Below are 26,948 nucleotides of genomic sequence, written 5' to 3' on the forward strand. Positions count from 1 at the left end.
GGACAGCTCTGCTCTGACCACTAGATACCACTCCCCTTCCCCAGCCAGGGACTGTACCCAGGAGGCCTGGCTTCCAGCCCCCCCATGCTCTAACCACTGGGCCCCACTCTCCACCCAGAGCTCGGGAGAGAACCCAGGAGTCCTGGCTCTCCCCACCCCCACCACAAACACACCAGCAGGGGCAGCACTGGTCTCTGTCTCACACACACTCAGACCCCGCTGCTGGGAGAGGCCCCCAGCACCTCCTGCTGGCAGAGATGGGTGCTGACACAGAGACAGGGTTTATTGCTACACACAGTGGAATACACAGTTCGTCCAAGCCCAGGGGCTACGGGAACCCCATCGGGGTCCCAGCTCTCGCAGAGGAGAGGCACTTTGGGGGACTATTGGGGTGAAGCCCCCCACTGTCCAGGCCCTGTGATGTCTGTCCCCCCACGCTGGGGAGCCCGGGTAGGTGGGTCGGGTGTCGGCAGGTGCTCGGTGCCCTTGGTGCCAGCCGCGGTCACTGGCCGCCCTCCAGCCCATGGGCTGCCCGCTGGTTGGCTGGCAGCGAGGCCTGCTCCAGGTCCCAGAGGAAACGGCGTAGGCCGCACAACTGGCGGTGGAGGGCGTCGTCCGTCACTGGGGCCGTGGGGCAGAGCCGGAATCCCTCGTTGGGCAGGATCAGGGGTGGGTGGTCAGAGAAACTCTCGAAGATCTCACCTGGGGGAGGGGAGAGGGGTGAGAGCTGGCAGGGGCTGTGGATCGGGAGTGAGGGGCGCCGGCGGGGCTGCGGGGGGCAGGACTGCGGGTCAGGAGTGAGGGGCGCCGGCAGGGCTGGGGGGGGCAGGGCTGGGCTGGCAGGGGGCTGCGGGTCGGGAGTGAGGGGCGCCGACGGGGCTAGGGGGGGCGGGGCTGCGGGGCGGGAGTGAGGGGCGCCGGCGGGGCTGGGGGGACAGGGCTGGTCTGGCAGGGGGCTGCGGGTCGGGGGCGAGGGAGGCTGGGGGGGCGGGGTTGTGGGGCGGGAGTGAGGGGCGCCGGTGGGGCAGGGCTGAGCTGTCAGGGGCTGCGGGGGCGGGAGCGAGGGGGCCTGGGGGGCGGGGCTGCAGGGTGGGAGCGAGGGGGGCCGGCACTCACTGTTCGCCATCTCCTCCCTCTCCTGCGGCGGGGGGCTCCAGCCCTCGGGGTACGGGCGCCCCAGCCCCAGGTGGTAGTTGCTCAGCACGTGGTGGAGCTGGGCGGGCGTCAGGGCCGGGTACTCGCTGCGCAGCCGGGACCAGGTCGCCTGGGGGGAGCCGAGAGACGCTGAGATCCCTGGGAGCTGCAGGAGGCTGGCGCCCCCCAGAGGGGAAAGATCCCCCCGCCCCGTGCCCCCCTCTCCGCCGCTCTGAGCCAGCCAGTCGCCGCCCCGGATGGGAGCCAGCGCCCCCTGGAGGGGAAAGGCCCCCTGCCCCATTCCCCCAGCGGCGCTGTGGCCGCGGCGCCCCCTGCAGGCTGCCCCTCACCTTGACCAGGCTGGTCTTGGGCACGCAGAGCAGGTTGGCGGTGGTGGAGAGCTTGCGGAAGAATTCGGCAGCAATGTCGCCCAGCCCCACGCCCTGCAGCCAGTCCAGCACCAGGTCCAGGTTGGTGCGGATCTGCACGGCCTTGGCCCACTGGTAGAAGGGCCCCCCGGTGCCTGCCGTCGGGAGCAGGAGACCCACAGTCACAGCAGGGTGGGGCTGGATGGGACCCCCGGGGCAGCTGGGCCTCGACCCCGCGCTGGGGCAGGATCCAGCCACCCACCCTCCTATCCACCCGTCCATCCATCCATGCACCTTAACTCCCAGCTGTCCCCCCAGCTTCCCTCCCATCCGTCCCCCCTGACTCCCCCCTGCCTTCCCCTCCGGCCATCCTTCTGCCTTCCCTCCCATCCATCTCCCAGCCTTCCCTCCCGTCTGTCCCCCTGGCCATCCCCCCGCCTCCCCTCCCCCCTGCCTTTCTCCTGGCCCTCCCCATGCCTTCCCTCTCACCCATCTCCTGGCTGTCAGGTCGCCTTCCCCCCCCTCCCCTCCCACCCATCCCCCTGCCTTCCCTCTCACCCATCTCCCAGCCATCCTGCCGCCTTCTCTCCCATCCATCCCCCCCCCGCCAGCGGTCCCCCTCTCTTCCCTCCCATCCTTCACCTCCGCCTTCCCCCCAGCCATCCCCCTGCCTCCCCTCCTCCCATCCCCCTGCCTCCCCTCCCCAGGCCATACCCCCACCTTTCCTCCCACCTGTCCCCCACCTCCCCGCCTTCCCTCCCATTCATCCACCTACCTTCCCAACCCCCTACCCCTTCCATCCACCCCTGCCCAGCCTCTTGTCCTGACTACTCACCCACCAGGAGACATGATGAATATGAGGGGGGAGGAGGGGTGAAGCAGTGATGTGATGTGTGGGCGTGTGCTGGTCGCTGTGGGGGAGGCCATGAGGTGGGGGAGGAGAGGTGGGGGGCAGGGAGCCAGGGGTTGAGACTGGGGGAAGGGGGCAAGACACACGGCTGGGAGCCCTGCCTCAGAGTCTGGATTTGGGGTAGCCCCAGCGACCCCCCCATTCCCCCTCCGGGATCAAGCCTTCCCAACCCCACAATGGTTCCTGGGCCCCACTGACTGAGCCCTCCCTCCCCACACATCCCTGCCTCTCATGGCCCTCCCCTCCAGCCTTGGTTCCTGGCTCGGTGGGGGTGGGGAGGACCCGTTTCCTGCCCTGCCCCGGGGCCCATGGGCAGGAAGGAGCTGCCTTCCTGCTGATCCCGGGATGGGACAATGGGAGGAAACGGGGGAGGGTGGCTGGGATTTCGGGCTGCCTGTGATTCACTGAGTCTGGCTCATGAGAATGGTGACTCTGTCAGAGCTGGGGAGAGAACCCAGGAGTCCTGGCTGCCAGCCTCCCCACCCTCGCTCTATCCACTAGCCCCCACTCCCCTCCCAGAGCCAGGGAGAGAACCCAGGCATCCTGGCTCCCAACTCCCTGCTCTTACCACTCGCCCCCACTCCTCTCCCAGAGCAGGAGAGAACCCAGGAGTCCCGGACCCTAGCCACTCACCTCTCTCCATGAGGGTGTTGAAGAGGGAGGCGTTAGAGAAGAAGAAGAGGTAGCCGAAGGTCTGGGATACCAGGTCGGGGTGCAGCTCACACTCCCGGGTCAGCTCCAGCGTGGCCTGGTAGATGGCCAGGGTGCCACGGATGCCCTCAGGCATGGTGCTCAGCTCCTGGGCATGGGACAGGTCCGCTGCGGCAGTGAAGGGGTTACTGTCCAGCAGGGCGGGCAGGGCCGAGTACAGCGTCTGCCCAGAAAGGAAAGGGTTAAACGCCAGACAGGGGCTGCAATAAGCCAACAGGGCTTTAGGGGGTGCTGGGCTGCAGGGAGTGGGGGGTTCAGCAGGGGGTGCTCTCCCCAGGCAGGCAGGGCTGGCCCTAGGGGGCGCTGGGCTGCAGGGGGGCTGAGCTCACCTTGGTCAGGTAATACACCGACTGCTGGAACGTGGACATGATGACCTCGTCCAGCACCGCCATGGCCTCGTCGCAGGTCTCCAGGTCGCTGGACAGCAAAGCATCATGGGAACTTCCTGGAGAAGACAAAGGGGGCCAGCTGTGGGGCTCTCTGTGAGCCGGGCTCCCTGCTGAGCTCATCCCATCCCTCTGGGATTCACCCCACCATCCCCTACTGGGGAGAGAACCCAGGCGTCCTGGCTCCCAGCCCCCTGCTCTAACCACTAGTAGCCCCTACTCCCCTCCCAGAGCCGGGGAGAGAACCCAGGAGTCCCGGCCCCCAGCCGTCTCCCCCTGCTCTAACCACTAGCCCCTACTCCCCTCCCAGAGCCAGGGAGAGAACCCAGGAGTCCTGCTCACCCTCCAGGTCAAGTTCTTTTTCCATGTCCAGCACTTTCTTCTGGACCAGGTTGAGCAGCTCCATTGCGTTGGCCATCCAGAGCATCAGGGGGCGCAAGTCAGCTGCCACCTCTTCGATGCTGAGCGCCCCCACCTGGCCCTTGTCCTGCTGGCTGGAGAGAAGAGAGGGGTGGGGGGAGCAACTGGGGGATCATCGGAGCTGCTGAGACACCCTCCCCCCACCCCGGGCCCTTTGGGACCCCATGCAGTTCTTAGCAGCTTCCATTGGGACATACTTAGCCGTGAATGGGTTAACGGCCCCTCTGGGGTGGATGCGGAGGTGGGTATCCGGGGACCCCTCGCCCGACACTGGGACACGGCCCCTCTGGGGTGGGGCACAGGGACTGGGTATCTGGGGTCCCCTCACCCGGCGCTAAGATGCAACCCCTCTGGCATGGGGCTGGAGTCTGAGGACAGAGCACCCCCTACCCTGCCTGCTGCCGCAGAGGAGGGCGTGACAGGGAGCCCCCACACCCAGGGTGAGGTGTGGCTGGGGTCCCGGGTTCTCACTCACTTCTCCGGCTGCCGGTCCCCGACTTCCTTGATCTTCTCCTGGCAGGGAAGAGAGAACAGATCTGGAACGGGCCATGGGGCTGCTGTCACATTCCCCCAGCCCTGACCCCTGATACACAGGGGAACCCCACCCCAATCCCTGCCCCTACCCTGGGATACACAAGGGCCCCCATGCCCAGCCCTGCCCCAACCCTGGGATACACAGCAGCCCCTGTCTCCAGCCATTCTTCCCTCAGCCCTTCCCCACTCTCGGAGGGGTCCCTGACCCCCAGGGGCAGATTGGGGTTTTATAGGAACCTGGGCCAGACCAAGTGGGGGCCCATTCCCCACCCCGTCCACCTGCAGTCCGTCTGCCCCTGCCCCCCCGTGCGCTGCTGCCGGGTACATGGGGTCAGGGCAGGGGGCTTGCCCCGCCCCCTGCCTGGCACTCCAAGCCCCCACGCCCCTCGCAGGAGCTGGGTGGGCAGAGAGGGTCAGGGCACCCATTTTTCCGGGGCCCCCCAATTGGCCGGGGTCCTGGGCACGGGCCCCCATTGGCCCAGTGGCTAATCCGCCACTGCTGATCCCCAGCCCCGAGCCCCCGTCCCATCCCCCCTCTCGTTACCCAGACGGCCTCCTTGACCAGCTGGGCCATCCTGGCCACCAGGCGGGGGAAGTGGCCGGGCTCCAGCACGCGGGTGGAGTGCTCCAGGCACAGGCCCAGGAGGAAAGCCGGGGCCAGGTTGAAGGCAGTGGCCCCCTGGAGCCGGACGATCTCCCTCAGCAGCGCCTCCTCCTCCTGGGGCCGGTAGCGCAGCTCAGGCTCCCGGCTCTCCACGTAGGCCTGGAAGGCGTCCTGCCTCTCCTGGAGGGAGCGCCCGCAGGCCTGGCATGAGAAGGCGCCCGCCAGCCCGGGTGAGGCCCAGGGCCGGGGCAGCCAAGCCGGCTGAGGTTGGGGGGTCCGGGGGTCTTTGTACATGAAGAGGAAGTGCTGGCCCAGCCCCAGCAGGTCCCCGGGGTGCAGCTCGGCCTCGCGCACCAGGGCCCCCCCGTTGAGGGTGACGGCTGCTCCCCGGAAGGGCCGCACCAGGGCCAGCCCCGGGGCCGGCTCGGCCTCCTGCACGCAGCAGTGACGGGGCAGGATGTCCGGGGCACAGAGGAAGGTGTCCACGTAGCCCCCCTTGTCGGGCTGGAGGCGGCGCCCGAAGACGTGCCGGCGCCGGGTCATCACGTAGATCACAAAATCCTGGGGGGTGAGGGGAGAAAATGGCGTAAAAACGGGAATGGCATCGAACGTGGGCCTGCCCCGCCCTCTGGGGGGAATGGGCTCTCCCGCCATATCACCCCTGCCTTCTGGGAGGGAATGGGCTTTCCTGCTACACCACCCCCGCTCTCTGGGGGGGAATGGGCTCTCCCACTGCACCATCCCTGCCCTCTGGGGGGGAATGGGCTCTCCCACCATGCCACACCTGCCATGCCATCCTGCCCTCTGGGGGGCAATGGGCTCTCTCCCACTGTGGCACCCCACCACTCTTGGGGGGGAATCTCCCAAGAATCCCCTCTATTTTCTATGTTAAAATGGGCTCTTCCATTACTGCACCCCCCCGCCCCCCATCTCCTGAGGTGCTCCCACCACCCCTTCCCTCCCCCACGGCCAACCCGGAGGGTGCAAAGCATTATGGGAAAGCTGTGCTCCCAGCATGCTCTCTGCTGGACAACAGTGAGGAGCAAATGGTCCTGGGGGCTGGAGTCACAGCACCCCCTACTGACCTCGCCCCACAGCACAGCGCCCCCTACTGAGACATTCCCTGCAGCCCAGTGCCCCCTACTGACCCCCACTCTGCTCCCCGCAGCACAGCGCCCCCTGCTGAGCCCCCGCTCCCTGCAGCCCAGCCTCCCACAGAGCCCCCTGCCCGACCTGCTTGTCGCAGCCGAGCAGCAGCAGGAAGTAAGGGTGCTGGGTGGGGGGCTGGATCAGGCACTGGGACAGCTGCTCCAGGTTGGCCCCGTCTGCCGAGTCCTCGGCCTCCCCGGACTTGGCGCCCCCGTCCGCTGGCTCTGCCTCCTGGGCCGGAGACACCTCCCCGTCCTGCTCCTCGCTGGCTGGCCCCACCTCGGCGCCCGCCACACTCAGCACGGCCTTGCGCTCGCGCCGCTTGCGGGCGCTCAGGTTCATGTCGCTGATGCTGCGGCGTAGGGACAGGTTGTCGGCCCGCTCCTTGGGTGCTGGGCCCCCCGAGGCCGCCCGTGAGCGGCTCTTCTGCAGCCGCCGCGCCTGGGCGTTGATGCCTGGAGCGCGAGAAGGGGGGGCCTCAGAGGGGGCTGGCTGGTTCTCCAATCCGGGAGTTTCAGAGACCCGCAGCCCGGTTCCCTGCCCTGGGGGTTTCAGGGATTCTCCCCCTGCAGCTCCAAGCCAGGACTTAACTGGGGGGCCCCATGGCTCCGAATTTGGGGACAACAGAGGGTCCCGTGGCTCCTGGGTGCAGGAATATGGGGGGGGCACGTCTCCGAGCCAGGAGATGACTGGGGAACCCCATAGCTTCTGGCTGGGAGATGACCAGAGGTCCTGTGGCTCCTGGCCTGGGATGACCCGTTGGTCCCGTGACTCCCAGCCTGGCATGCCCAGGGGTCCCGTGACTCCCAGCATGGGATGACCTGGGGGGTCCCGTGGCTCCTGGCCTGGGACGACCTGGGGGTCCCGTAGCTCCCGGCTTGGGATGACCTGGGGGTCCCGTGGCTCCCGGCCTGGGACGACCTGGGGGTCCCGTGGCTCCTGGCCTGGGACGACCTGGGGGTCCCGTGGCTCCTGGCCTGGGACGACCCAGGGGACGGGGGCAGCCCCCCTGCAGCCTCACCTGCCGTCTCGTTATCCTCGGCCTCGCCAACCCGCTCCACCTCACACCGGCGCCGCACCTCGAAGCGCCGCGACAGGCCGGCCTTGGGCTTCCACACGTCCTGCAGCACCAGGGGCCGCTCGGTGTCACCCACGGGGCGCAGGTGCTCGGCCTGCCAGGCCCCGCCGGGCCCCTCGAAGCGGCCCACCACGTCGCACAGCACATAGCCCCCCCCCTCCTCCTCCGGCGCCACCCCATAGCGCTCCAGTGCCTCCCGCACCAGCTGGCGCGCCGTGGAGCGTGGCGTGGCCAGCACGCTCTTGTAGTTGGCCCCCCGGGAGATGGCTCCCCCGAAGATCTTCAGGATGCCTGGGAGCTGGGGCTGGCTGGACAGCTCCACCAGGTCCTCGGGCACCGGGTCGATGAGATCCGCCAGCTTCTTCTCGCTGCCCCAGCGCCCGCCCCCCACACCCGCCCCACTGCTGGGGCTGCGGTGGAACAGGTTGGAGAGGCGCTTGTGGCGGCCCGCCTTCGCCTTGCTGGGGGGTCGCAGCTCCACCGTCTCGCTGCCCCGGCTGGCCGTGTCCGAGGAGGTGGACCTGGGGAGGGAAGGCGGGAGGCCAGGCTAGATGGGCCTGTTGCTCTGAGAGGAGAGGGGAGGCCGGGAGTGTGGGCTGGAGGGGTCCGTGGGGCTGGCCTCGGTAGCAGGGAGGGGGCGATACTGGGGGAGATGGGGCCATGGACTGACTGGGGGAGAGGAAGGAGGTAAGATATTGAGATAGATGGGCCTGTGGGTCTGATCTGGGGGCAGGAGGGTGCGGGATACCAGGGCAGACGGGCCCGTGGGTCTGATCCAGGGGGCAGAATATTGGGGTAGCAGAGCTGTGAGGCGCTCCAGGGGGCAGGAGGGAGGGGCGTTCCAGGGGGCAGGAGGCAGGGGACCGGTACCTGACAGAGCCCACGCTGGGCCAGCGGCGGCTCATCTTGACGAAGTGTTTCTTGGGCGAGTTGATCCACAGCCCGACGGGGAAGTGGAGTTTCCCAAAGCGGGGGCTGCCCTCCTTCCGCTCCTCTGAGAACATGGTGCCGGGGGCACCGGGCACCTGGGGGGACACGGCCATGGCAGAGCGCTGGCGGGAGTGGGGCAGTCGTGCCAGGGGCAGGGGCTCAGCCAGACAGCGTGGGAGCCGGCAGCCAGACCCGGCAGAGGGCGCTGGTGAGGGGCCAGGAGGTTGCAGGATGCGGGGGGAGGGGGGAAGAGGTTGCGGGCTGGGATGTTGGGATGAGTGGGGGATGGAGGGAGGTTGGGGGCCGGGATGCTGGGGCAAGTGGGGGACGGGGGTAGATTGGGGGCCGGGATGTTGGGGTGAGTGGGAGATTGGGGTAGGTTGGGGGCCAGGAGGCTGCAGGCTGCGGGGGAAGGTAGGATGGGGGCCAGGATGTTGGGGTGAGTGGGGGCAAGGGGTGGGTTGGGACCTGAGACGTTGGGGTGGATGGGGGTAGGTTGGGGCTGGGATGTTGGGGTGAGGGGGGATTGGGTGAGTGCTGAGGGACGGGATGTTGGGGCAAGTGGGGGATGGGGGTAGGTTGGGGGCCGGGATGTTGGGGTGAAGGAGGATGGGGGTAGGGATGTTGGGGTGGGTTGGGGGCAGGATGTTGCGGTGACTGGGGAATGGGGGTATGTTGAGTGCCAGGATGCTGGGGTGAGTGTGGGATGGGGGGTAGGATGGGGGTCGGGATGTTGGGGTGGGTGGGGGATGGGAGGTAGGTTGGGGGCTAGGATGTTGGGGTGAGGGGGGGATTGGGTGTGTGCTGAGGGACGGGATGTTGGGGTGAGTGGGGGATGGGGGTACATTGGGGTCAGGATGTTGGGGCGAGCGGGGGATGGGGTTAGGTTGGGGGTCAGGATGTTGGGGTGAAGGGGGATGGGGGTACGTTGGGTGCCGGGATGTTGGGGTGAGCGGGGGATGGTGGTAGGTTGGGGGCCAGGATGTTGCAGTGAGTGGGGGTTGGGGGTGGGTTGGAGGCCGGGATGTTGGGGTGAAGAGGGATGGGGGTACATTGGGGGTCGGGATGTTGGGGTGAGTGGGGGGTGAGGGTAGGTTGTGGGCCGGGGTGTTGGGGCGAGTGGGGATGGGGGTAGGTTGGGGGCCAGGATGTTGGGGTGAAGAGGGATGGGGGTACATTGGGGGTCGGGATGTTGGGGTGAGTGGGGGGTGAGGGTAGGTTGTGGGCCGGGGTGTTGGGGCGAGTGAGGGATGGGGTTAGGTTGGGGGCCAGGATGTTGGGGTGAAGGGGGATGGGGGTAGGTTGGGGCTGGGATGCTGGGGTGAGTGGGGGATGGGGTGTTGGGGTGAGTCAGGGATGGGGGTGGGTGAGGGGCTGGGATGTTGGGGTGAGCAGGGGATGGGGGTAGGTTGGGGGATGGGGTGTTGGGGTGAGTCAGAGATGGGAGTGGGTTAGGGGCTGGGAGGTTGGGGTGAGTGGGGGATGCGGTGTTGGGGTGAGTCGGGGTTGGGGGGTAGGTTGGGGGCCGGGATGTTGGGGGCCAGGTCTGGTCCTGCCAGTGCACAGCTAGTGGCTTCCACCGAGTTAGATCCAGCTGCAAGCCCCCCTTCCACTCCGCCCCGGAGCCAGCTGCATCGGGGCGGGGGATCCATGGAGGTGGAGGGACCCCAGGGCCATCCTGGGCTGTCTTTCGAGGCCCTTTATTGGTTCAAATGCTTCCCCCTCCCCAGGGTGAGATTCAGAGGGGACAAAGGCGCCACATCGGGGAGACCCCGATGCCCCAAAGCTGTAAGGAGCCTGGCTGGGATACCAGGACTCCTGGGTTCTGTCCCGCAGTCTGGGAGGGGGTGGGAGCTAGTGGTTAGAGCGGGGGCAGGGGCTGAGGGCCAGGACTCCTGGGTTCTATCTGAGCTCTGGAGCCCACAATTACCTCCACTTTGCCCCTCCCCCCGGCTAGCTGGCTGCCCCCCAATCACCCCAATTTCTCCTTCCCCCCTGGGCTGCCCTCCCGAATTACCCCCACTTCACCCCTACCCCAAAGCCGTAAGGAGCCTGGCTGGGCTACCAGGACTCCTGGGTTCTGTCCCCCCCTCTGGTTGGGGAGTGGGGGCTAGTAATTACAGCGGGGGGGGGAGGCTGCCCCCTATCACCCCACTCCCCCCCAGATGGCTGCCCCCAATCACCCCACTTCCCACCCCGGCTGGCTGCTCCTGATCTCCCCACTCCCCCCCCACGGTGGTCCCCGATCATCCCACTCCCCACCCCCCGCTGACTGGCCCCCGATCACCTCACTCTGCCCCTCCCCCCGGCTGCCCCCCAATCACCCCTCTCCCCCCCAGCTGCGCTGCACCAGAGAAAAGCGGGGGAGGGGGTTTACCCAGTCCCGTCGGGGCGCCGGACGTCTCCTCTCCCGGGCTCCGCTCCCGCGCTCAGCTCCAGCCTGGGGGCTGCCCCGCCCGCCCCATGGCCCCTCGGTGGGGCGCGACCCCCAGCCCAGCCCCAGCTCTGCAGCCAGCCCGCTGCCAGTCGGGGCTGGAGTCACTGAGCGCAGATTTCCCCGGCCCCCGCCCGGCTGGAGCGGGGGGGCAGGAAAAGGAGCCGGGCCAGGAAGCGGGGCCCCTCCGACGGGGCGGGGGACACGGAGCTGGGGGGCGGGGAGGGGCAGAGCAAAGGGGGGGCGGGGCCACAAGCGAGAGGGAGCGGTGGGGGGGAAAGGGTGCAAAGTGGGAGGCAAGAGGGCGGGATGTGGGGGCAGTGAGTGGGGGAGGGGCGGGATTTCTGGGGGCAGCATGGGGGGAGGGGGTGCGATGGGGAGGCATGAGTGGGGGAGGGGCACAATGTGGGGGGCTGTGAGTGGGGGAGCACTGTATGCTGGGGCAGGGGATGCGAGGGGGCGGCAGGGGGTAGAGTGGGGGCAGGGGCACGAGGGGGGATGCAATGTGTGAGGGGGTGGGGAGGCATGAGTGGGAAGGGGTACAACGGGGGGACCGTGAGTGGGGGAGGGAGTGTGGTGTGGGGGAGGGGGCAGTGAGTCTATGGGGGATGGGGCACTGGGAAGCACAGTGGGGGGCAGGGGTATGATATGGGGAGCAGTGAATGGGGAAGGGGCACCGTTGGGGGGCAGTGGGTGTGGGGGAGGGGCATGAGGTGGGAGGGGAGGACACAGGATGTGGGGGTAGTGGGTGGGAGGGAGAGGGCAGTGTCTGGGGCACAGCGCAGTGGGGGGACAGTGGGGGATGAAAGGGGGAGCAGGAAGGGTGAGGGCAGTGTGTGTGTATGGAGAGGGACGCAGTGTGAGGGGGCAGGGAGGGGGTGCACTGGGACTGGCCCAGCCTGCACTGCCCCGCGTGCCCACTAGGGCTTTCTGGGCCCAAACCCAGAGCTAGCGGGGGATCTCCTCGGAGGGAGCGCTATGGGGACTAGAACACTTGGACTCCAGGGCCAAGTTATGGAACAAGCAGGTTTATTGTGGGGCTCTGAGATGCCAGCGGGGAGAGTCACTACGGGGTGTGCTGCAGTGGGCAGGACCACGCCATGGGGCAGGGCTTGTGGGTCTGCCTCCCCCCCCAGCAACAGCTGGGCCTAGATCCTGCCAGCGAAGGTGCCGTCGTCCCGCTGCTCATCCCAGCGCTTCACCTGGGGGGAGGGAAACGGGGTTAGGGGTGGGGGCCACATCCAGAGGGGCAGCTCCACACAGAGCAGGTCTCAGCCCTCCCAGCAGGGGGCAGCAGGGCCCCCCACCCCCACGCACAGAGCAGGGCCCAGCCCCCCTCCCAGCAGGGGGTGGGGAATGAGGCAGGGGGGGCTTTCCCCTGGGAGGTACCGGCTCCCATCCAGCCCCAGAGCAGGGCACTGGCTGGCTCAGGAGGGTAGGGAATAGGGCATGCGACCTTTTCCCCTCCTCTCCCACTGAGTGCAGAGTGGGGGGGTACCCCCGGGGTCCTGGCACCCCACATACCCAGGAGATGGGGCACAGGGACTTGTAGACCCGGTAGTACCACTGGCATGGCTTGATGTCTTTTCCCTTCGCCCCCAGTGTCTTCAGGCAGCGGTAATAGTCTGCAGGAAGACAGCACGCATTACCCTCTGCCACCACAAGGAGGCACCAGTGACCCAACCCTGCCACCCTTCCCCTCACAGCCAAACTCCTGCCCCCAACTACTAGACCCCACTCCCCTCCCAGAGCCAGGGAGAGAACCCAGGAATCCTGGCTCCTAGTTTCCCCCCCCTCCTCCCGAGGGCCCTCTGCCACTCACCCAGGTAGTTCTGGTAGCAGTTGCGGGTCTGGTTGGTGTTGGGGAAGCGGGGGTCGAAGGGGGCAGTGCGGTAATACCCCCGGGACCCCTGGGGGGCGCCCTTCTCCCCCCCGCCAGCTCCATAAGAGCTTTGCATTCCTGAAAAAGTAGGCATGTGAAAGTGGAGACTCACTCCCCTCTCAGAGCCAGGTAGAACCCAGGAGTCCTGGCTCCTGCCCCCCCCGGTCTAACTACTAGATCCCACTCCCCTCCCAGAGCCAGAAAGAGAACCCAGGAGTCCTGGCTCCCAGCCCCCCTGCTCTAACCACTAGACCCTCCCTCCCTTCCCCTCCCCTCCCAGAGCCGGGGAGAGAACCCAGGAGTCCTGGCTCCCAGCCCTGCTCCCCGAGCTCTGGCTGCTGGCCCCCACTCCCCTCCCAAAGCTGCGGCTCACCTGTGTCTCACCCCCAATGCCCCAAGCTAGTAAATTCAGTTGCTTTGCACTTCTAAAGGGAGAAAGAATAAAATGGGGGGGTGACCTTTCCCTCTGCCCCCAGGGGTGCTCCTGAGATCTGTCCCTGACCCCCCCGGCGTGCGCCCCCCCACTGCTCGATCCCTCCCTGACTCCCCAGCTGTCAGGATCCCCCCACGACTAGTCCCTGGCCTGCACTCCCCACCCCCAGCCTGCACTCCCCTCGCTGCCCCACCCCCTGCTGCTGGGCTCCCTGTGCCGCCCCCCCCCGCTGCCAGGATCCTTCCCTGAACCCCCAGCCTGCACTCCCCTCGTCACCCCCCTACCTGCTGCCAGAATCCCGCCCTGACCCTCCCAGCCTGTGCTCCCCTCGCAGCCCCCCTACCTGCTGCCAGAATCCCTCCCTGACCCCCCCAGCCTGTGCTCCCCTCGCAGCCCCCCTACCTGCTGCCAGAATCCCTCCCTGACCCCCCCGCCAGCCTACATTCCCCTCGCCCACCCAGCCGCCAGCATCCTTCCCCAACCCCCTCAGCATCCTACCCCAACCCCCCCAGCCTGCGCTTCCCTCGCTGTCCCCCTACCTGCTGCCAGAATCCCGCCCTGACCCCCCCAGCCTGCGCCCCCCTCGCTGCCCCCCTACCTGCTGCCAGAATCCCGCCCTGACCCCCCCAGCCTGCGCCCCCCTCGCTGCCCCCCTACCTGCTGCCAGAATCCCGCCCTGACCCCCCCAGCCTGCGCCCCCCTCGCTGCCCCCCTATCTGCTGCCAGAATCCCGCCGACCCCCCCAGCCTGCGCCCCCCTCGCTACCCCCTACCTGCTGCCAGAATCCCGCCCTGACCCCCCCAGCCTGCGCCCCCCTCGCTGTCCCCCTACCTGCTGCCAGAATCCCGCCCTGACCCCCCCAGCCTGCGCCCCCCTCGCTGCCCCCCTACCTGCTGCCAGAATCCCGCCCTGACCCCCCCAGCCTGCGCCCCCTCGCTGCCCCCCTACCTGCTGCCAGAATCCCGCCCTGACCCCCCCAGCCTGCGCCCCCCTCGCTGCCCCCCTATCTGCTGCCAGAATCCCGCCCTGACCCCCCCAGCCTGCGCTCCCCTCACCGCCCGCAGCCACCAGCATCTTTCCCCAACCCCCCCCCCAGCTGCCAGGATCCTTCCCCAACCCCTCCCCCCAGCCTGCGCTCCCCTCGCCGCCCCCCCATACAGTGTGACCATGGGTTGGAACTGCTCCCCACAGACTCTGAGAGGGCAGGGGACTTAGTGTCCCCTGAGTTCCTATTGGCTGGAACCTTCCCCGCCATGGAAGGCTCTGGCCAATGGGAGCAAAGGGCGGGGCCTGGCCTCTCCCCACCGCATGTCAGTTAGGAGCAACTGCCACGGAACCTTCTAGAAATGTGCGGGGAGGGGAGGCCTTTCAGCCAATAAGAGCGTGGGGTTCCATGGTCCTGATTCCGCCCACCCCCCCCCCCGAATGCCAAGCCCCCGAGCGTGTGTCCCCCACATGCCCCCCCACAGAACCCTCCCACGCTGCTCTCTCCACCCCCCTAAAAGCCCCCCCCCCGAGCCAGTCCCCCCTTCTGCTCCCCCCACCCTCCTGTATGCCCCCCCACAGAACCCTCCCATGCTGCTCTCCCCACCCCCCTGAACGCCCCCCCCCGGATCCCATCCTCCTCATGCTGCTCCCCCATCACCCTCCTGAATGCCCCCCCATAGTCCCCTCCCCCCTGCGTCCTCTGACACCTCCCCCGAACCCCCCCCGCACTCAGCCCCCTCCCTGCAGCCCAAGCCCCCTAGCGCCGCCCTAGGGCAGGGGTCCAGCCTTGAGCCTTGGTGGTCACTGGCTGCCGCAGCGGAGGGACAGTTGCACACACAACCCTGACCCAACGTTCACTGCAAAGTTTAATAGGCAAAGCTGGGAAAGGCGCGACACTCGCTGCCCTGTGCCCCTGGCCGGCCGGCCGCTGTGGGGCGTCCTAGCTGTTCCCTGCCCCGATCCCCTGGCCTGGGCCCTCCAGCCGTCCTGTCCCTGAGAGACTCCCGGGGGCCAGCGACGAATCCTCCCCTCCAGCTCGGGCTGTGTCCGGCCTGCGGGAAGAGAAACCGTCGTCATGTAGGGCAGAGAACGTACTGCTGGCCACTGCACCCTGCAGCATGGGACGCTGTGGGGTGCAGGGATTGCACTCGGTCTGTACAGCGCCCGGCACGACCGGGGCCCTGATCTCAGCGTGTTGATGCACCACATCCAAGCTCACAGAGATGGAGCTATGCCTGCGCTTACCTGACCTCTACTGGGATTTCATTCTGTCTGCAGCCCGCTCACTGCCGCCTCTGTGGAGACAAACGCCCGCGCCGTGATCAGCTGGGACCGTCCTGGCCCCAATGTCATGATCAAAACACCTGATTCTGCACGAGAGTAAGTAGCCCTCCAACTGCCCTGCTCCGCAGAAAGGCAAGTCAAGAGAAGCTATTAAGCAGAACTCTCTGGTTAAAGTTGATCGGAAAATGGGGTGGATTTTCCATAGCAAATCACAACCGGCCCAATGATTTTCCATTTCCATCTAAATTTTGACTTTGGCTAAAAAAATCACCCAGGAAACTGGAAAGTCATGAAAAAATTGCCAGGTAATACAAACAGCTGCAAAACAAGTGGCTAAGAAAAGGGTTAATTGAAAATAATCGACCAAATTTGGGCTATAAAAATTGGCCAACCGTCCCCCCTCCCCAAGAAATGGCTGAAAAATTAAACAAATTTTGACTAGGGCTGTCAAGCAATTAAAAAAATTAATCGCGATTAATCGCACCATTAGAAAAATTAATCACAATTAATCGCACTGTTAACCAATAATAGAATACAATTTATTGACATATTTTTGGATGTTTTCTACATTTTCAAATATATTGATTTAAATGACAACACAAAATACAAAGTGTACAGTGCTCACTTTATATTTATTTTTTATTACAAAAATATTTGCATAGTAAAAAACAAAAGAAATAGTATTTTTCAATTCACCTAAGACAAGTACTGTAGTGCAATCTCTTTATCATGACAGTTGAACTTACAAATGTAGAATTATGCACACACAAAAAACTGCGTTCAAAAATAAAACAAGGTAAAACTTTAGCGCCTACAAGTCCACTCAGTCCTACTTCCTGTTCAGCCAATCACTCAGACAAACAAGTTTCCTTACATTTGCAGGAGATAATGCTGCCGGTTTCTTGTTTACAATGTCACCTGAAAGTCAGAACAGGCGTTCGCATGGCACTGTTGTAGCCGGCGTTGCAAGTTTTTTACGTGCCAGATACTCTAAAGATTCATATGTCCTTTCGTGCTTCAACCACCATTCCAGGGGACATGCGTCCATGCTGATGACGGGTTCTGCTCGATAACGATCCAAAGCAGAGCAGCTCAACGCGTGTTCATTTTCATCATCTGAGTCAGATGCCACCAGCAGAAGGTTGATTTTCTTTTTTGGTGGTTTGGGTTCTGTAGTTTCCGCATTGGAATGTTGCTCTTTTAAGCCTTCTGAAAGCATGCTCCACACCCCGTCCTGATCAGATTTTGGAAGGCACTTCAGATTCTTAAACCTTGGGTCGAGTGCTGTAGCTACCTTTAGAAATCTCACATTGGTACCTTCTTTGCGTTTTGTGAAATCTGCAATGAAAGTGTTCTTAAAACGAACAGCATGTGCTGGGTCTTCATCCAAGACTGCTATAACATGAAATATATGGCAGAATGCGGGGAAAACAGAGCAGGGGACATACAATTCTCCCCCAAGGAGTTCAGTCACAAATTTAATTAATGCATTATTTTTTAACAAGCATCATCAGCATGGAAGCATGTCCTCTGGAATGGTAGCCGAAGCATGAAGGGGCATACAAATGTTACTTTAGAATATCTGGCAAGTAAATACCTTGTACCGCTGGCTACAAAAGTGCCATGCAAACGCCTGTTCTGACTTTCAGGTGAGATTTAAATAAGAAGCCAGCAGCATTATCTCCCGTAAACGTAAACAGACTTGTTTGTCTGAGCAATTGGCTGAACAAGAAGTAGGACTGAGTGGACTTGTAGGCTCTAAAGTTTTACATTGTTTTGGTTTTGTAACAGTTATGTAACAAACAAACAAAAATCTACATTTGTAAGTTTCACTTTCTGGATAAAGAGATTGCATCACGGTACTTGTATGAGGCGAATTGAAAAACCCTAATTTTTTTTATCATTTTTACAGTGGAAATATGTGTAATAAAAATAATAATATAAAGTCAGCACTGTGCACTTTGTGTTCTGTGTTGTCATTGAAACAAATATATTTGAAAATGTAGAAAACCATCCAAAAATAGTTAATACATTTCAGTTGGTATTTGATTGTTTAACAATACGATTAAAACGGCGACTGATTTTTTTAATCACGGTTCATTTTTGGAGTTAATCGCGTGAGTTAACTGCGATTAATCAACAGCCCTAATTTTGACCAAAAATTGGCAAGAAACAAACAAAATATTGTTTGAACAAAACATTTTTGCCAGAAACTGCTGAAATGCACAGCAAGGGGGAAGGGAACTGGCCTGAAAATGTGAAGAGAACGTGAACATTGGTGAGGCCTCATCTGGAGTACTGTGTCCAGTTTTGGGCCCCGCACTAAAAGAAGGATGTGGATAAATTGGAGAGAGTCCAGCGAAGGGCAACAAAAATGATTAGGGGTCTGGAACACATGACTTATGAGGAGAGGCTGAGGGAATTGGGATTGTTTAGTCTGCAGAAGAGAAGAATGAGGGGGGATTTGATAGCTGCTTTCAACTACCTGAGAGGTGGTTCCAGAGAGGATGGTTCTAGACTATTCTCAGTGGTAGAAGAGGACAGGACAAGGAGTAATGGTCTCAAGTTGCAGTGGGGGAGGTTTAGGTTGGATATTAGGAAAAACTTCTTCACTAGGAGGGTGGTGAAACACTGGAATGCATTACCTAGGGAGGTGGTAGAATCTCCTTCCTTAGAAGTTTTTAAGGTCAGGCTTGACAAAGCCCTGGCTGGGATGATTTAATTGGGGATTGATCCTGCTTTGAGCAGGGGGTTGGACTAGATGACCTCCTGAGGTCCCTTCCAACCCTGATATTCTATGATTAAGAGGGGAAAAGAAACGGCCGTGAGGGGGAAGGTCCCAGAACCCAGGCCCAAATGACTCCGCTGCGATTTTCTAGCCTGGCGGTCCAGGCCAGTTGACCCAGGCCAGGTGCAGGAGCTTGACCCAGTGGAGATGCCCCGCCAGGATCCTTCGCGGGCCTGTCTCATGAAAGGGGGATCCCAGACCGGCTGGCGGCAGAGGCAGGCCTGGGGCAAGAGGACCGAGACCGCTTGAGTCTAGTGTGGCGAAACCTGCCTAGATTGTGGCTCACGAGACGTAGGGCCAAACGCTGGAGGTTAATGCAGCGCAGGGAGTGGAGGGGGGCTGGTAAACTGGGGCACCCAGGGCCTGGAGGCTGCAGGGGGACCCTCGAGTGTTGGGGTGTGCCTGTAGGGCTGCCCTGCATAGGTCTGGCGGCGGCTTGCTTTGCCTGTGGAGTTGGGGAGCAGATCTCCCCGCAGAGCACTCTGGGCAACGGGGGCCATCACAGCCCTGAGTAGCCCCTGGCCAGTGCCATGCCCTGGCTCAGGTCGCTCAACCAAATGGCGCAGAGCAGAGGCATCACATGACAGGGCTGTGCCCTGATGGTGGGCAGGTGGCCACGCCAGGAGAGCGCCCCCGGGTCCCAGCTGGCCAGGGAACGCATTCAAAGGGCCTCTTTTCAGTGTCACAAGGGAAGCAAATCTCAAAATGACCCGTTTCATGGAATGGAAGGCTGGTCCAGCTAGCCCGAGCTGGGTATGGAACCCCCTCCCCGGCTCTAACCACTAGACCGCACTCCCCTCCCAGAGCCAGGGAGAGAACCCAGGAGTCCTGCGGAAATGGCCTCTGCTGAACGCATGCAGCTGACATGACGTGCCCCAGCCCCACATACTTGCTGGCAGGGTGCCCAACAGAGGGGTCCTGCTTGTCTTCCTTCCGGCCTTTGCTCCGGCTCCTCGTCGCGCTGGGACGGCTGGATCCCCAGCCGGGCTCCCCCTGTCTGTCCAGCTCCGAGGGCCGGGTGCTTCTGGGCCCCGAGACTGCAGCTCTCGCATGGGGCGCCTGGCTCGAGGGACTCTGGGAACGGGCCCCTGCTTCCTCCCTGGCCAGGCTTCGGCTCTGCTCCCTGGATGTCCCCAGGGTGGCACTGCCCGGGGATGCGTGGCCGGCCTCCGTCCCCAGAGGAGCCCCGGAGCACGGGGAGCTAAGCCGGCTCTTCCCCGCGTTGGGAGCCCTCTGAGCATCTGTCCCCGGGGTCCAGGAGCTGCTGAGAGACCCTGGCTCAGACCGTCCCACGGCCACTGACACCGTAGCCATCTCCGAAGGGCCAGCAGCCACGGATGCTTTGGATCTTTCTGATGGGCCAGAGGCCACCGAGACACTGAATCGCTTTGGAGAACCTGGAGCTACCGACGCTCTCGATTTTTCCGCAGAATCTAGAGCCACAGGTCTCGATCTTTCTGGAGAGCTTAGAACCACAGAGGCTCTGGACTTCTTGGATGTCTCTCTAGATACATCATCACCCTCCATCCCTAGGGCAGCCACGGCACTGGGGGTCCCAGATTTTCTCGTGGAGCTCCCTGCCTTGCTGCACTCTCTAGATCCCCTGCCTGGCAGGCTCAGTTGGTCCCTCCCTGAGAGCCGGGCGCTGCTCCATGGCTCCAGCTCGGATGGACCCACGGCCACCGACACCGTAGCCATCTCCGAAGGGCCAGCAGCCACTGAGACTCTGGATCTCTCTGAAGGGCCGGCGGCCACTGAGACTCTGGATCGCTCTGAAAGCCTGGCTGCTCCAGAATCTCCAGACACGGCACTGGATCCTGGCTGGCTTGGCCTCCCCATGGGGCTCCGGGAACGGGACCTACCCTGCTCCGTGGAGGGGCTGGCGTGGCCCTGCTGGGCTCGGCTCCTCTCCACACTCAGCTCCCTGGATCTCCTGCCCGGGTCCTTCTCTCCGCCCATCCCCGAGGTCCGGGCACTGCCCAGCCTGGAAGGACCCACTGCTGCCGATGCTGTGGCTACCGCCGAATGCCCCACGCCCACGGAGGCCGTGGCCACTGCTGAGTGCCCCACGCCCACGGAGGCTCTGGATCGCTCAGGGGGGCTGGGAACTGTGGCGGCTCTTGATCTCCCAGACTGCACCTTGGGCAGTGGGCCGCTCTCCCGCTGCGGAGCTGCCCCGGAGCCAGCCGGGCCCTGCACCCTGGTGCTCTCGATAGCTGAGGGTGCCACGGAGCTGGTCTCCTGGCTGCCCGGGACCGACAGCTCCACCACGCCTGAGATGGTGACCCGCTTGGAGGGCTTCGAAGACAGCTGCGTCTTGGCATCTTCCTGGCTCCTTCTCTTTGGGGAGGGAAGTCACAGAGAATCAGACGGGGCTCAGGGCAGTGGATGCCGTGGGGGGGAGGGCTCAGGGCACAGGGTGCCATGGGAGTGAGCACGAGCGCTGCAGGGGATTATGGGGGATGGGAATGGTGCCAGTCCCCCCCCAGCTCACACAGTCCCCTTGCCCCGGGGGCCCTATGTTGGAGGCAGATATGGGCTCAGGCTCCGTGGCCTGCCTGGCCATTCCCCGGGGGAGTTGGGTGGTGCCTGTGGACGGGGATTCAGCCCCAGGGACCAAGGGCCTGCAAAGTCGTCACACTGAAGGAGAATGAATGGAAAGGGGGTGGATCCCATGTGTGATTCACCTGGCTGAGTCCTCCATCCTGCCTCCCATCCAAGGGAGCCCCTGCATTCCCCCACCCATCCTAGCCCCCCGCCTCCTCCCACCCGTCCTCACCTGTCCCCCGCCCATTGCACCCCGGCCCACCAGCGCCCCCTACCTGTCTCAGCTTCCTGCCCGTCAGCTTGTCCAGGGAGTTCGACAGGACACTGTAGATGGTCACGAATGTGAGGCTGCTCCTGTGCCTGGCTGAGGGGTTGACAGAGCAATGAGACACACAGGGCAGCCACATGGGGTGCTGTGGGGCACGGGGCAGGGGTACTGGCTGGAGGGGGGGGCTTCTGGCTACCTGAGCAGGGAGTACTGTGGGGCACGGGGTGGGAAATTCCCTTGCTGTGGGAAGGAGAATTACCTCCGTACCTGAACCCAGGGCCGATTTCAACTTCCCCTTCGACTCCACTCTCTTCTCCCTGCGGAGGAAGATCCACAGTTCAGCTTTGGTGACCTGGGAGCCCAAATATCCTGAGATATTCACATTAGGATCTCGGGTGGGGGTGACGGTACCATCCCCCTCCCACGTCCTGCTCCTCCGGCCCATAGGGATATGGGCCACTGCCTCCTATTTGTAAAGCTCCAGCCCCTGCCCTTTAGGTAAATAGATAATCCCCCTCAGTCTGGAGCAGTATGGTGCATAGGATACGGCGTCAGAGAGATCCAACCGCGGCCAGCAGAGGGCAGACAGTTTGCTTGGGCTCACGCACACACATGGAGCAAGACTCTTCCTCTCCAGCCGGGGGTGACAGGGATACACACATGCACACACAGAGCAGGTTTCATTACATAATAAGGATCCCAAAGCTCCTTAACCAAATTGATTATATGGAGTATAGGAGATCATTTCACTCAGTGCTGAGACGCGGCCCCTCTGGGGTGGGGCACAGGAGATGGTCATACGGGGACCCCTCATCTGGGCCTGGGATGTGGCCTCTCTAGGGTGGGGCATCAGGGCTGATCATACAGGGACCCCTCACCCAGCGTTGGGATGCTGCCCCTCTGGGGTGGGGCACAGGAGATGGTCATACTGGGACCCCTCATCTGAGCCTGGGATGTGGCCTCTCTGGGGTGGGGCATCAGGGCTGGTCATACGGGGATCCCTCACCCGGCACTGGGATGCGGCCCCTCTGGGGCGGGGCCCGGAGGCTGGTGATGTATTTAACCGATACCCCACCTACTTGGACGGCCTCTTGTGGCTGGGGCTGCCGGAGCTGGACCGGGCTTTGCCTTTGCTGCTTTCTCCGACTGTCTCCCTGGATCTCCTGCCCTGTCTCTCGGCTCGATGCAACCCGGAGCTGTTCCGGCTTTTCTGCCCAGAGGGGTCCATGGCCAGGGCCGCTGTGGCGACCTCCGAAGGCCCCACGCCCCCAGAAAGTTGAGATCTCTCCGGAGGTGCAGCAGCAGCCATGGGCGAGCTGGCTGGCTCCGAAAAGCTGGGAGCTCTGGAGCTACTAGGCTGCCCATGGGAGCTGGAGGTCACGGTGGCTCTGGTTGGCCCGGGTGCTGCACTAGATCCATGCTGGCTCCGGGAACAGGAACGGCCCTGCTCCGTGGAGGGGCTGGTGTGGCCCAGCTGGGCTCGGCTCCTCTCCCCAGATCTCCTGTCCGGCTCCATCCCCGAGAGCTGGGTGCTGGCCAGATTGGAAGGACCCACTGCCACTGAAGCAGTGGATGGTAGAGAGTGCCCCACGCCCACGGAGGCGGTGCCCCCCGCCGAGCGCCCCACGCCCACGGAGGCTCTGGATCGCTCGGGGGAGCTGGGAGCCACGGCGGCTCTGGATGCTGCATTAGATCCACGCTGGCTCTGGGAACAGGACCTGCCCTGCTCCATGGAGGGGCTGGCGCAGCCCGACTGGGCTTGTCTCGTCTCCGTGCTGGGCTCCCTGCATCTCTTGCCCGGCTCCATCTCTCTGCCCATCCCCGAGGGCCGGGCGCTGGTCGGCCTGGACGGACCCGCTGCCGCCGAAACCGTGGCCACCGCCGAGCGCCCCACGCCCACGGAGGTGGTGCCCACTACCGAGCGCCCCACGCCCACGGAGGCGGTGCCCCCCGCCGAGCGCCCCACGCCCACGGAGGCTCTGGATCGCTCAGGGGACCCGGGAGCCACGGCGGCTCTGGATGCTGCATTAGATCCACCCTGGCTCTGGGAACAGGACCTGCCCTGCTCCGTGGAGGGGCTGGCGCAGCCCGACTGGGCTTGTCTCGTCTCCGTGCTGGGCTCCCTGCATCTCTCGCCCGGCTCCATCTCTCTGCCCATCCCCGAGGGCCGGGCGCTGGTCGGCCTGGACGGACCCGCTGCCGCTGAAACCGTGGCCACCGCCGAGTGCCCCACGCCCACGGAGGTGGTGCCCACTACCGAGCGCCCCACGCCCATGGAAGCGGTGCCCACCGCCGAGCGCCCCACGCCCACGGAGGCTCTGGATCGCTCAGGGGACCCGGGAGCCACGGCGGCTCTGGATGCTGCATTAGATCCACGCTGGCTCTGGGAACAGGACCTGCCCTGCTCCGTGGAGGGGCTGGCGCAGCCCGACTGGGCTTGTCTCGTCTCCATGCTGGGCTCCCTGCATCTCTCGCCCGGCTCCATCTCTCTGCCCATCCCCGAGGGCCGGGCACTGGTCGGCCTGGACGGACCCGCTGCCGCCGACACCATGGCCACCGCCGAGCGCCCCACGCCTACGGAGGCGGTGCCCACAGCCGAGTGCCCCATGCCCACGGAGGCTCTGGATCGCTCAGGGGAGCCAGGAGCCATGGTGGCTCTAGACCTGGCACTAGATCCACGCTGGCTCGGGGTTCCTGCCGGGCTCCGGGAACCAGAGGGGATGGCCAGGCTCAGCTGGCCACGGTTCCTCTCTGCGCTCAGCTCCCTGGACATTGGGCCCTGCTGGGGAGGGACCCTGGAGTAACGGCAGCTCTAACCACCAGAGCCCCCTCCCATCCCAGAATCAGGGAGAGAACCCAGGTGTCCTGGCTCCCAGCCCCCCCTGCTCTAACCACTAGACTGCACGGACACCTGTCCTGCAGACAGCGGCTGCATCACCCCTTGCTCAGCAACACCCCCTAGGCCCCATGAAGAGCAGGGCAGACGGGGAACCCCTCTGGGTTAGTGATGGGGGGGTCTGGTTGGGGGAGATACCCTTTCCCAGCGTGCCCCCCCTTCCCGGGAGACGTGGGTCCGCTGCCCAAGGCACAGCCCCCCTCAGCCCCCTAGGTTAAGGGTTGCCACCCCCACCTGTCAGCCCTCACCTGTGTCCAGGGGCTGGTGACCTCTGCCCGGGACCCAGAAAGTCCATCAAGGAGTTTGGGGGAGCGTCTCACCAGGGCTGCTGGGAAACAGGATGGGAGTGAGGGGCTGGGAGCCAGGAGGGCTCCTGGCTGCCCCAGCCCCACCTATGCCAGTAGGGGGCGCTGTGGGAGCGTCCTGATTCCTGTGCCAGCCTGTGCAGTACCTACCTATGCTGGGCGATGTGGAGCATGTGGGCCCCTGTCCCCCTACTCTCCGCCTGCAGAGAGAGAGCCCAGATCAGAACCGCCCAGCCCATGGGGGAGGAGGGACGGCAGGGGCAGCCCCCTAGGCCAGGTGGGATCCACCTACAGAGTCCCCGCAAAACCTCCCTGATCTTCAGGGAATGGGGTCCCCCTGCGTCCCAGCCCCTGCCCCTCCATGCTTCCCTGCACTGCGGGCTCAAGAGAGACATAGGGGATCTATCAGCTGGAAAGACCTCCCTGTTCTCATCACTAGCCCCCACTTCCCCTCCCAGAGCTGGGGAGAGAACCCAGGAATCCTGGCTCCCAGCCCCCGCACCCCACAGCCTCCGGCTGGCCCAGCAGTACCTACGTGGAGGGTTGCTGCCCCGTGGTGGGGCTGGCCGGATGCTGCCTTCCTCTCAGCTGCCCCTGGCTGGGGGTCCGGCTCCCACTGCCTGGGGGCTCCCCAGGTTGGGGTATCAGGGCCCTGGGCTCCTCCTCCTCCTGGATGGGCCGCAGCTGCTGGCTATGGGGTGGCTGGAGAGATGGGGGAGCAGCGATGGAGAAATGGGGTCAGCCCAGCAGAACAGGATCTGCCCCCCACTCTGTGCCCCCATGCTGCCCTTCACTCCAGACACTGGCCCCTGCCCACTCCCCAGCCACTGATGCCATGCCCCTCACCCCCCACGCTGCCCAGCCAGGTCCCCCTGGTGTCCAACATCCCCCCATCCTCTGCCCCCTCCAGCCCATACACCTCACGCCCGCCCCGTGCCCATTCCGCCCTGCCCCGGCCTGTGCCCCCCCCGCTGCCCCCAGCTGACCTTGGCACTGCGCCCACGCAGGTTGGAGGTGTGCCAGGAGGGGATGCTGGCCCAGCTGTCCGGGGGGGCCCTCAGCAGGTAGATGAGCCGCAGCCAGCGTGCAAAGAGCGGGCGCTCCTCCCCCCGGGGGGCGCAGAGCTTCAGGTAGTAGACGCGCCCCGTGGCCAGACGCAGCTTCAGCCGCTGCTCCCCCATGTCGTGCAGGTAGAGGCTCACCAGCTCCAGTGGGATCAGCCTGCCAGGGGCGGCGGGTCAGCTGGAGGCCTGGGTTCCAGCCCCATTCGGGGAGGGGGCCTAGTGGTTAGAGCTGGGGGGGGGGCTGGGAGCCAGGATTCCTGGGTTCTTTCCCTGGCTCTGGAAGGGGAGTGGGGTCTAGTGGTTAGAGCAGGTAGGCCCGGAATCTGTTCACACAGCACTGAGATGCAGCCACCTCTGGGGTGGGCCACCAGGGCTTTTTCTGCCCCTGAGTCACAAACCAGGCCCCTTCAGCTTTTTTGGCCTGGCTGCTAGACAGAGCCCTACAGCACGGTGCCCCCTAGCACCACCCTGGGGCATTGAGCCCTGACTGCTGGGAAGGGTGCCCCCTGCTGGCACTCACCGGGTCAGCTCCAGCGGGGCGTGTGCTGTCCTGGGGCCCAAAGGCTCCCCCTGGGGCCTCTCCATGGGGCGGGCGATGATCATAACGTCGGGCAGGAGCAGGGCGGGGCTGGTGGCGGCGATGCCCAGGGTGACCAGGCTGGCGCGGTTGTGCAGATCCACCAGCTCGCCCCGCTTGGTCACCTGCAAGGCAGGGGGCGGGGGTGGGGATTAGTGGGGGGTGCCAGGCACCAGCCCCCCAGCTGGAGCACACACCCCTTTCCCCAGGCAGCAGGACTAGAACCCATGGCTCCCGGTCCCACCAGGGAGAGGCCTTGGCCGTGGGCCTGACGGAGCCCAGCCAAGGTGCAGGGAGGGGATTGCAGTTGCTGGGCAAGGAGCAGCTGAGAGAGGGCGCCCGGGAGCTGCCCTGCTTCCCCCCCCCCCAGCAGGGGGCAGCATTCACCTGCAGGAAGTTGCTCTCGAAGAGGGGGGTGGGCTGCAAGGGGTTGTACTCCCCCCGCCCCAGCAATCTCTGCAGCTCCCCGATGATCGGGATCCAGCCAGCGAAGGCGAAGTCGCTGATGCATTCGGGGAAGGGGCGCGGACTCCTCCGCACGATGCCTGGGTGGGGGAGTCAGTGAGAGGAGAACCCAGGAGTCCTGGCTCTCAGCCCCCCCGCTCTAACCACTGGACACCACTCCGCTCCCAGAGCCAGGGAGAAAACCAGGCATCCTGGCTCCCAGCCTCCCCACCCCAACTCTGACCATTAGACCCCACTCCCCTCCCAGAGCCAGGGATAGAAATCAGGCATCCTGGCTCTCAGCCCCCCTGCTCTAACTACTAGATCGCACTCGTCTCCCAGAGCCAGGGAGAGAACCCAGGAGTCCTGGCCCCCTTACACACCAGTCCCCATCCTCAGCCCACCTGGTGGATACATCAGCATGGCCAGCTAGCTGGGTCAGGGCTGGCTTGTTGAGGCTGGGGGTCCCAGGAGGCCGAGACCATGGGGCATATCACAGCAGCAGCAGGAGCCTGTGGCTGCCAGCACCCAGGGGCCCATGGCCCCAGTGCAGGGTGCTCCCAGCATCACTGCCCCATGCTGCTCTGGGCCGGCCCGGAACCTGTGACCCGGGGCCTGGCATTGTGATATCAGCAGGCTCCTCCCCGCCGCAGGCCCTCCTTGGGCCCCCATCACCATGGCCTCTGGGTGCCTCACAAGCTGCAGGCTATTTACCCACCACCACCCACAAGGCAGGGCAGGGCTGCTTTACCAATTATAGGAATGGGGAAACTGAGGCCCAGACAGGCTAAGTGACCAGCCTGGCTGGGCAGGGA

At 64.4% G+C, this 26,948-nt stretch overlaps 3 protein-coding genes across 5 annotated transcripts; all 3 read right to left on the reverse strand.

Moving 5' to 3' along the window:
* Window positions 1–262: 262 nt before the first annotated feature.
* Window positions 263–10,782, reverse strand: RASIP1 (Ras interacting protein 1). Of its 2 annotated transcripts, XM_048832549.2 has the most exons (12): window positions 10,602–10,778; window positions 8,165–8,319; window positions 7,238–7,815; window positions 6,301–6,671; window positions 5,008–5,628; window positions 4,405–4,442; window positions 3,852–4,003; window positions 3,453–3,568; window positions 3,046–3,286; window positions 1,485–1,657; window positions 1,117–1,264; window positions 263–702 (listed from the first exon to the last, which is right to left on the reverse strand). In XM_048832549.2, the coding sequence occupies exons 2-12, from the start codon at window positions 8,296–8,298 to the stop codon at window positions 503–505; spliced, it is 2,772 nt and encodes a 923-aa protein (XP_048688506.2). In that variant the 5' UTR covers window positions 8,299–8,319; window positions 10,602–10,778; the 3' UTR covers window positions 263–502. The 2 variants fall into 2 exon arrangements, with proteins under 2 accessions (XP_048688506.2, XP_048688507.2); XM_048832550.2 differs by lacking the exon at window positions 1,117–1,264 and having other exon boundaries at window positions 536–702; window positions 10,602–10,782.
* Window positions 10,783–11,666: 884 nt separating this feature from the next.
* COX6B2 (cytochrome c oxidase subunit 6B2) lies at window positions 11,667–14,371 on the reverse strand. 2 transcript variants are annotated; one of them, XM_048832676.2, is made up of 5 exons: window positions 14,132–14,371; window positions 12,914–12,965; window positions 12,481–12,618; window positions 12,183–12,283; window positions 11,667–11,860 (listed from the first exon to the last, which is right to left on the reverse strand). In XM_048832676.2, the coding sequence occupies exons 3-5, from the start codon at window positions 12,614–12,616 to the stop codon at window positions 11,807–11,809; spliced, it is 291 nt and encodes a 96-aa protein (XP_048688633.1). In that variant the 5' UTR covers window positions 12,617–12,618; window positions 12,914–12,965; window positions 14,132–14,371; the 3' UTR covers window positions 11,667–11,806. The 2 variants fall into 2 exon arrangements, with proteins under 2 accessions (XP_048688633.1, XP_048688632.1); XM_048832675.2 differs by lacking the exons at window positions 12,914–12,965; window positions 14,132–14,371 and having other exon boundaries at window positions 12,481–12,754.
* Window positions 14,372–14,726: 355 nt separating this feature from the next.
* On the reverse strand, window positions 14,727–26,359 carry LOC125627927 (uncharacterized). The gene is made up of 12 exons (XM_048832543.2): window positions 26,077–26,359; window positions 25,633–25,814; window positions 25,035–25,269; window positions 24,584–24,750; window positions 24,199–24,248; window positions 23,992–24,068; window positions 21,927–23,626; window positions 21,115–21,164; window positions 20,855–20,943; window positions 18,922–20,372; window positions 15,206–15,255; window positions 14,727–15,012 (listed from the first exon to the last, which is right to left on the reverse strand). The coding sequence occupies exons 2-11, from the start codon at window positions 25,713–25,715 to the stop codon at window positions 15,213–15,215; spliced, it is 3,945 nt and encodes a 1,314-aa protein (XP_048688500.2). The 5' UTR covers window positions 25,716–25,814; window positions 26,077–26,359; the 3' UTR covers window positions 14,727–15,012; window positions 15,206–15,212.
* Between the last annotated feature and the right edge of the window lie 589 nt (window positions 26,360–26,948).

This window comes from Caretta caretta, chromosome 23 (genome assembly GCF_965140235.1).
Source record: "Caretta caretta isolate rCarCar2 chromosome 23, rCarCar1.hap1, whole genome shotgun sequence".
NCBI lineage: Eukaryota > Metazoa > Chordata > Testudines > Cheloniidae > Caretta > Caretta caretta.

Coding starts and splice junctions, on each gene's coding strand:
- LOC125627927 (XM_048832543.2), bottom strand. CDS start 25,715: ATGATCATCGCCCGCCCCATGGAGAGGCCCCAGGGGGAGCCTTTGGGC. Junction 20,944..21,114: donor GAAATCGGCCCTGGGTTCAG/GTACGGAGGTAA, acceptor TCAACCCCTCAG/CCAGGCACAGGAGCAGCCTC. Junction 15,256..18,921: donor GTTGGGCACCCTGCCAGCAA/GTATGTGGGGCT, acceptor TTGTCTCCACAG/AGGCGGCAGTGAGCGGGCTG.
- COX6B2 (XM_048832675.2), bottom strand. CDS start 12,634: ATGCCTACTTTTTCAGGAATGCAAAGCTCTTATGGAGCTGGCGGGGGG. Junction 12,284..12,480: donor CTGCTACCAGAACTACCTGG/GTGAGTGGCAGA, acceptor GTCTTCCTGCAG/ACTATTACCGCTGCCTGAAG. Junction 11,861..12,182: donor CCCTGTGCCCCATCTCCTGG/GTATGTGGGGTG, acceptor CCCTCCCCCCAG/GTGAAGCGCTGGGATGAGCA.
- RASIP1 (XM_048832549.2), bottom strand. CDS start 8,298: ATGTTCTCAGAGGAGCGGAAGGAGGGCAGCCCCCGCTTTGGGAAACTC. Junction 5,629..6,300: donor TGCTCGGCTGCGACAAGCAG/GTCGGGCAGGGG, acceptor CTCACCCCCCAG/GATTTTGTGATCTACGTGAT. Junction 4,443..5,007: donor TGGTCAAGGAGGCCGTCTGG/GTAACGAGAGGG, acceptor CTTCCCTGCCAG/GAGAAGATCAAGGAAGTCGG.